We start from the raw sequence: 8,328 nt of genomic DNA on the forward strand, positions 1-8,328 counted from the left end.
AAAACTTTCCTGTTACCTTGAAAATAAGCATACCACAAAGAACCTTACAGCACCAGCAGACTTATCATACCGTAGTGGTAGGAGCAGAGAGAATTTGCATTGTTATGAAATAACAGATGATAGATATGATAGATGGATGATAGATAAAACTGTGAAAAAAGCAAGGAAGTACATGTAGGTGTTCATTAAACTGTTGTCAGCTAACACACACAGAGAGAGGCTAGATACCTAAAACTAGCAACAGTTTCTTTTCATTACATTCGATTTCATATTTTTTGATTATCTTTTATTCAAACAAGAAAAAATAAAAACAAGTATGAAGGAGGCTTGGCGTGTTTCCAAGTCTAGGAGTGGCCAACAGATGCACTATGGACAGAGAGGGTGTGGCCATAGTTACTGCTCCTGAGTTTCACCTGAGGACAAAATAAGCCTGCTACACCTGTACTGTCACAGCCTCGAAGGACATACTTTTGTTGTGGATTGTGTCTTCACTTTAAGGTATGTCAGAGTTGTTTGTATATGTATTTCTTCCCTTTATAGCTTTTAGCGATCAACATCTGATTTGCTTGGTAGTTTGTACAGACAAACACAAAAAAATCAACTGTCAACATTGAGTTCTCAGGTGGATCTAAGTTTAAGATAAACAACTAAGTGAAAGAGATACAGACTGAGGGTGAGAGGTGGATGACGCCAGACAACTTTGCATTTTGATGCAAAAGACAGGCCTCTAGATTAAAACTCTAATTTTTTCTAATGGTACGTTTGCTCTCAGGTTGAAAATGGAGCCAGCGTTCATGAGCGTGAGGCTAAAGGTGGCTGTGCTGTTTCTGATAACAATTCAACTAAGAACAGGTGAGTGTGGGGGGTTTTTTTTCTTTTTAATTACATCTAAGGAGTTTGCTTCAGTTTTCTCAGCATGTTGAGTCAGGGAACACAACGATCACCAGCAGAAGCGGTGTTTTCCAGGAATTCTGAACCTGAATCTGATCTGTGATCCTCACAGCAGATACAGTCGACTGTAACTCAGCTAATGACCATTTCTCGTACTCACTGAACCGTCCACATGTAATGGGGGTGGCTGAGAAGTACCCCGCATAGCATTCATACCTTAAGTTATTGTTGCTGAGGGTCAAACAGCTATGTGCATTTGCAAAGCGCGACCCTGAAGGATTTTATTGTCCCCAGGGGAGAAATTAGCCTCGGGCCCCCGTCCAAGCTGTCTGAATTAAATATAAGAGCAGCATAAAAACGCAAAGAAATTACATCAAATACGTCCAGAAAAACCCCTCAAACCTCAAAGTCCCCTTCATTATTCACATAATGCTTCCTAATTAGACCAAAAGTTCACCGCCTTCGTGTTAAGAGCCTCCACTGATTCTTTCGGCTCTATCGTCACTATTTGAGGAAAGCACCTGGGCGTGTGCATTTCCATTAACAGGAGGAATAAACAACATTAATGATGGCTGGAATACAGCCATCATTTTATTTACGGTGAGCGACATCCAGGGTTTGGCATTGCACGTGGCGATTCCTTTAAATTCATCTGTATTATGGATGTAAACACTTCTGCTTCTGCTTTTCCTGTTATGATGAGTCAAAAAAAATTATTTCAGAGAAGAAGTAGGGGTGAGAGGAGGAAACACACACAAAACAAAAACAAAACAAAAACTGAAAAGGGCCATTGAATTAGCCAGTGAGGGAGGGTGCAGGGATGTGTGTTTGCAGCTACTTGTACTGAGCTCAGTGACTGAACCTACTGGCAAGTTAGCTCAGTGGCCTCTTCACGTGGAAACCGCATCTTCTTTAGATCACAGTGTTTTGCCCTTGGGGGTGTTGGGAGTTGGGGAGGAGGGGAGGAGGGGGGCTTTCACGGTGTAAACATTTGACTGACTAATTTGGTCTTTTTCCACACTCACTTCGTCACATCTGCCATTGTGTACGCTTTCATAAATACCCCTGACATACTCTGCTTTGTTGTGGTGCCACTAAAGTGCATTCCGAGTGCTTTCAGAGGGTTATAGTGGATTTAATGATGAGCGATGTCAAAACAGAGGCTGATTTGATTTGAGCTCCATTTAGATATTTTCTGAAGGTTAGACACCCGAGCGAAGGGGGAGGGATGGCGAGAAGAGAGAGTCGAACATTATCGAGATAAATAACTCTGATCTGTTGAAATGTGTCGCCACGCTATCAGTGTTGACTCCAGCAACAGTTGAATAAAAATCCACGGCATTAAAGAGTGAGTCAGTAGGGAGTGTGTGTCAACTCAGAGACGGCTCGTAACTGGCTCATGTGTTCAGCTTTCATCATTATTTGCCGATATATTTCAGACAATTAATAAGCCTCCAGAGTTTAATAAGTTAAATTTAATATGTAACCCCAACCCAAAAAAAGAGAAACTTTTACTTTTATTCATGTCCAAGCCCTCAAAATCTTCAGTTTGACTTAAAAGGCCTATTAGTCTCACATCAGCACTTCTTCTCCTCCCTGAGATGGCACAGGAGCGCAGGCCCAGAGCTTGAATGCCATTAAGTGGGAGAAATATTAATACGTTTGAGAGCGAAATTCATTTTATTCTGTCTTCTTTCTGTCTCTTAACTTGGGTACACGATTGTAAGAATCCAATGGAGAAAGAAAGCGTTGTTCTAAGTTAGACGGAGCTTAATAGAATTTTTGGTTTCATCCCATGTTAACAGAGGCGATGCAGATAACATCCACGGGGCCGCAGACCATTCAGTATGCGACGGGAACGACTGTCAAACTGGAATGCACCTATACTCCAGCCACAGCAGACACAGGACCGCTGGATATTGAGTGGTCCAACGTCAGTCCGGACATGACACAGAAAGACAAAGTGGTATGTTGTATGTGTGATGACAGAGAGGAATTATAGAAAGAGAGAGGAAATATCAGAAAGATGACATAAATAATCACCTATTGTCTTTAGGCTCAGTTAGGTAACCTGATTCAAAAATAAGACATCACTCAGTGCAAATCTTGCCTCTCAGATCTTATCATATACAGGCGGCCAGACCTACTACCCGGACCCCAACCTCAACAAAAGGCTCAGTTTCACAGGGAACCCCGACCAGGGAGACGCTTCGATCTCTATCACTGATGTGAGAGTCTCAGACACGGCCACATACCAGTGCAAAGTCAAGAAGATCCCAGGCATCGACATGAGAAAAATAACTCTGGTGGTGTTGGGTGAGAAGGAATTGCTTTTTTCTTTTCTTTTTCTTTTAACCGGTCTAACTTGTTTCATTTCTCAGCCGTCTACTTTTAAATGTGCTCATTCACATGGAATGCAAAGGCTCCTCCATTCTTTCTGTCTCAGTAGATTACCTCACTGCAGCCATACCCAGATGCTTCCGTGTTGAATCAGAGCATTGCACTAAAATAGTTTTTGTGCCATATGGGTTGTTTCTTTTTTCTTTTTTTCCACTAGTTCCCCCATCGACGCCAAAGTGTTGGGTTGAAGGTGGTGAGGAGAAAGGAAGCACAGTCTCCCTCCGCTGCGTATCCCGTCAGGGATCCACTCCCATCAACTACGTGTGGACGAGAGAAAGCGGAGTTGCAATGGCATCCACTGCTACTCAAAGTAAGCAACTTAGCACCGGGATGCCTTTTTTCTAAGAATGCTCTTCTCTAAACACTAATGCTGCTGTGTTTATGTAGGTAATGTGCTTGTACTCAGTGCTGTCTTCTTTCATTAAGACCAACAGAGTGGGGAGCTTCTGATAAAGAACCATACAGACAGCAACACTGGAACTTATGTCTGCGAGGCAGCAAACGCTGTGGGCAAAGCACAGTGTAAATACGTACTGCGTGCATACAACCGTAAGTCTACAATGTCATCATCTTATTTTCATTTTAGCAGCTCTGAACACTCATATCCTGAAGGTACCTTTTTTTGACATGCTTTTATACCAAATCACATGTAATCCTCTTGTTGGATTTGGAATTCAAGCTGCACACGTTTGATTTCTAAGCACCACGTTGTCTCTTCCAGCTACCAATAAAGCAGGTGTGATAGCCGGCGCGGTGATAGGTGCTCTGCTGCTGCTGCTGCTCCTCCTGCTTCTCATCTGGCTCCTCTTCTGCTGCTGCCACAAGCGTCGCTACCAGAAGGAGGTCGCGAATGAAATAAGGTATTTTACGGCCGTTTGAGGCATCTGTCAAACGATCTCTGATCGGCGCAGCAGCTTAACCGAGAACCTGCGTGACTCTGCTTTCCCAGGGAGGACGTGCAGGCCCCAGAGAGCAGGCCCCCCAGCAGGAACTCCAGCATGCACTCCAGCAGGAACTCCAGCATGCACTCCAGCATGCACTCCAGCCTCCGCTCGGTGATGGGATACCGCACTCACCACGGCGTCATCTACAATTCCGTGAGGGGCAATCTGCCCACAGTCAACGAATCGGGTCCAATCTTCACAAATGGAAGCAATGGATCAACCACAGGAGGGGAGAAACCTGCTCATCTCACATATGACCCTAAATATGGATACGCCGTGTGACCGCAAGCCTGAAGCCTAACAGGCTCTTATTTTTATTTTTAGTGCTAAACTACACTTTATGATACAAAAGACTCAACACCTTTTAAATGATGTTCTGAGTTTGAAGTATATAAGGGCCAAGAGGTGCAATAATATATACATGTTTTTTTAAACCAGGGAACAATGGGAGTGTTTGCATAGCTACTGACTCGTAAAATCCTACCCTCATGTGACATATTCTATGTATCAGGTGACTTTCATGAAGCACTTTAGCACATCACTGCTATTGTAAAACAAACAAAAGAAGAACAGGTTTTCATAATCACAAATAAGATTTGCTTTCTTAGTTTTTTTTAATTTGTAAAACTATGTAAAATGTATATAGCAAAGCAATTATTTTTTATTATGGTGCTTTTTTTCCTTGTTATTTTTTTCTATTTTGTACAGTTAAACATTTTAATTGGCAAGTCAAGGCGAACAATAAATGTAAATGGCATTCGGGTGTTTGTGTTGTCGGTCCACATGGGTCACGTGTGTACAAATGTAACTTAATTAGAGAGATTAATGAATGAAGAGTCCATTAAAATAAATATCTAGTGCAAAGTTCTTGTTTGAAAACCCTCAAAACCATGGTGATTTAATATGCTCGGTGTGTTCTCACAGCTTTCACAGTTGGGGCTATTTTCAGGGGTGTAAGTGGCTCGATAATTGGGGACACTTTAGGATAGTTAGCTTTGCCTCTGACCCTCTTTATGTCTGTTTGCCTTCTGGGAAAAAAATAATAATTTGTAGAGCAAAACGAAGCGAAATTGCCTCGTTCATGTCGTGTGCATGGATGCATGTCTGATATTTTTGGGGAGGGGGTAGGAAGAAGGTAAACTAGCACTTAGTCTAACTTTGGAGGTACTGACCTGCAGCTGACACCTTCAGTAAGCAGAGTCAGCACTGTGCCTGCAGCCCCACCTCTCTTCAAAAGCGCCCCATCTCCTCCTGATCCCATCTTCAAAAGGTGCATATTGAATGAATAAGAGCTGCTGGTAGTGGTGTGGCTTGGTCAGTAATTCTGCTTCCAGTCCCCTTCAGGGCAAGGGGCACCCCAACCCACCACACAGCTACACCAACACACTCGCGTACACAGTGTTTGATGTGCCTCTGCTGTGCTTGACGTCGTCGTTTGTTTGCTTCCCAAGAAGACAAACACGTCCTCTGTGGGTCCGTGTTAATGTCTGTGACTTTCTGTTTGCTCTAACCAGTGTTTTTTCCCCCTTTCTTTCCCAGTAAATGCACATCCGTCAAGCTCTCTCATGTGCTCACACGTTAGCCTGTCCTTTGATCCGTGCATGAAGCAGGAAAACGGATACAATAATTAATTACAAATACTCTTCAGGAAGCCTTGTTGGAAAATCGCAGTCTTCCTTTGGAGGGCAGAAGTTTTAACAGGGCTGGCATAGTAATTATTTTTTTGTATTTTTATTGTTTTTTAGAAAAAAGAAAAGGCTCCCACTGCTTTCTGCTTTCAAAGAGCTTTTGTATGGAAAACTGCTTTTTAATGCTCTTGTGCAAAAAAAAGCAGAATCTGTCCTTGAAATTTGGCTTAAGGTGATTTTTTTTTTTTTTTTATAAAGAAAAGTGTGACTGCAGACTGGGAAAGCCATACTGTGTGCTTATGAAATCAGCATCTTGCTTGTTTTGACTGGATAAATGGAGTAAACAAGAAATCTAAATAGAGTTGAACTATAATTTAAGTCAGCACCTCATTAAAAAGACAGTTGGGGTGCTCCACAGCACAAGCTGAAGTGATAAGGCGCTGCATGAGCACGGCTTGTGAAGGTGACTTCAAGGTGATTTGCTGTTCTTATCGGGTAAATGGGCGCGTGGGCGGTTTGGTGTTTGTAAATATGTGGCGGACAGCAGGAATAAGTATTTGCATGCGGCGCGTGTTGGATTGTGGTTTGTGGATTGGCTGAGCTGCTGTGCTGCACTGACAGACGTACAGTAAAGTCATTGGATATCAATATCACTGCTCAAAAAAAATGGAAGGACTTTTTAATCAGAGTGCAGCCTGAAGTCAATTAAACTTGTGGGATATTGATCTGGTCAGTTAAGTAGCAGAGGGGGTTGTTAATCAGTTTCCGCTTTGTTGTTCATGAAATGAAACAAGAGGTGCAGGAGAGGGGCAACAATGAGACAACACCCAAAACAGGAATGCTTTACAGGTGGATGCCACTGACATGTTTTCCTACTTGTCTTTTCTGACTGTTTTTTCACTCGTTTTGAATTTGAAGTCAGTGTCATTATTGGTAGCATGAGGTGCCAAGGTTTGCTGTGTCTCCCAGCACAGTCTCAAGAGAGTGGAGGAGATTCTTTGAGACAGCCAGTTACTCTAGGAGAGCTGAACAGGGTCATAGAAGGTTCTCACCCCATCAGGAGGACTGGTATCTGCTCCTTTGAGAAGGAGGAATAGGATCGGCACTGCCAGAGCTACAAAATGGCCTCCAGCAGGCCGCTAGTGTGAATGTTTCAGACCAAACAACCTGCAGCTCAATTGGAATTTACCATAGAATCACAGAATTGGCAGGTCCACCACTGGCACCCTGTGCTTTTCACAGATGAGAGTAGGTTCACCCTGAGTACTTGTGACAGATGTGAAAAAGTCTGGATAAGCCATGGAGAATGTTATGCTGCCTGTAACATCATTCAGTATCATTAGTTTAGTGGTGGTTCAGTAATGGTTTGGGAAGGCATATCCATCAGGGACACACAGACCTCTACAAGCTTGGCAACACCGCCCTAACTCCCTTTAGGTATCAGGATTAAATCCTGCAGTGGGTCCTGAGTTCCTCCTTGTGCGAAACTACACCTGGCTTCATGTTTAAGAACTGATACCACTGAATGGACGTAAATCCAACAGAGCACCTCTGGGACATTATGTTTTGGTCCATCCGATGCTGCCAGGTTGCAGCTCAGACTGTCCAGAAGCTCATTGATTCCCATTGAGATCTGATACGTTTTCAAATTGTCCCTTTATTTATTTATTTATTTATTTGATCTGTGTATAATGAGCACATATCCTGTTCACCTTATGTCAATGCAAACCAGCTGTCGCCACTACCTGTGGTCAGAGATGATGCAAATCGTACCCAACGTGAACATATAAATCCCCGTGAAAAGAAAACTTAGATCCAAGACTTTCACCTTGCGTGTGCATCCTGCAGACAACTCCAGGCAAGGATTAATGCTCGGATAAACAAAACAAAACAAAGGATTCCTCAGCTGCTGCCAAAGCTGTTGAGCCAGACAGGGTATTGTCACGACTAACAGCCAAAGGGAACGTAGGCAGAAACCTTCAGTTGGATTCACGGTGATAAAAAAGCAACATCTGACCCAGGTGAGCTTCGCTAGTGTAGGAATTTCCTACACTAATTACTCTAACCTTCTTACCTCACTTGTTCGCTTTGCATGTGACCACCTTAAATTTCAGAATTCGCATAAAATTCGAACCGTGACCAAAGATTTTAATTGGGCATATTTGTATCTGTTTAATGAATTTCAAATGCTAAATGTGTGAATCTTTTCCTCGGGCCCTTCTGACAAGCTGTGACTGATTCAATTCTGTGACAGAAATGAAGAATCATCTGATTTTGGAGTGTGTGTCTAATTTATTATTCCCCCACCCCCACCCCCACCCCCCTTTCTTGTCATCTCTTTGAACGCAGCAAAAACAAAGCACTTCAGAAGCCCACACAGACTGCTGAGTGTTGCACAGAGATTTAAAGACTACGGTATCCTCGTTAAAGTTTACGGCACAGAAGAGTTTGGGGTGAAGGTTATT

General features: G+C 43.0%; 1 protein-coding gene across 2 annotated transcripts; it reads left to right on the top strand.

Annotated features, from left to right (window-relative positions):
* Nucleotides 1-340: 340 nt before the first annotated feature.
* vsig8b (V-set and immunoglobulin domain containing 8b) lies at nucleotides 341-5,099 on the top strand. 2 transcript variants are annotated; one of them, XM_003445554.5, is made up of 8 exons: nucleotides 341-498; nucleotides 773-852; nucleotides 2,697-2,857; nucleotides 3,009-3,207; nucleotides 3,449-3,601; nucleotides 3,718-3,840; nucleotides 4,013-4,151; nucleotides 4,241-5,099. In XM_003445554.5, the coding sequence occupies exons 2-8, from the start codon at nucleotides 780-782 to the stop codon at nucleotides 4,515-4,517; spliced, it is 1,125 nt and encodes a 374-aa protein (XP_003445602.1). In that variant the 5' UTR covers nucleotides 341-498; nucleotides 773-779; the 3' UTR covers nucleotides 4,518-5,099. The 2 variants fall into 2 exon arrangements, with proteins under 2 accessions (XP_003445602.1, XP_005473119.1); XM_005473062.4 differs by lacking the exon at nucleotides 341-498 and adding an exon at nucleotides 532-673.
* The last annotated feature ends 3,229 nt before the right edge of the window (nucleotides 5,100-8,328 follow it).

This window comes from Oreochromis niloticus, linkage group LG12 (assembly GCF_001858045.2).
Source record: "Oreochromis niloticus isolate F11D_XX linkage group LG12, O_niloticus_UMD_NMBU, whole genome shotgun sequence".
Classification (NCBI taxonomy): domain Eukaryota; kingdom Metazoa; phylum Chordata; class Actinopteri; order Cichliformes; family Cichlidae; genus Oreochromis; species Oreochromis niloticus.

Excerpts from the sequence above, each read along its gene's own strand:
- vsig8b (XM_003445554.5), top strand. The coding sequence starts at position 780 with ATGGAGCCAGCGTTCATGAGCGTGAGGCTAAAGGTGGCTGTGCTGTTT. Across the intron at positions 2,858-3,008 it reads TGACACAGAAAGACAAAGTG|ATCTTATCATATACAGGCGG; the intron begins GTATGTTGTATG and ends CTTGCCTCTCAG. Across the intron at positions 3,841-4,012 it reads CGTACTGCGTGCATACAACC|CTACCAATAAAGCAGGTGTG; the intron begins GTAAGTCTACAA and ends TGTCTCTTCCAG.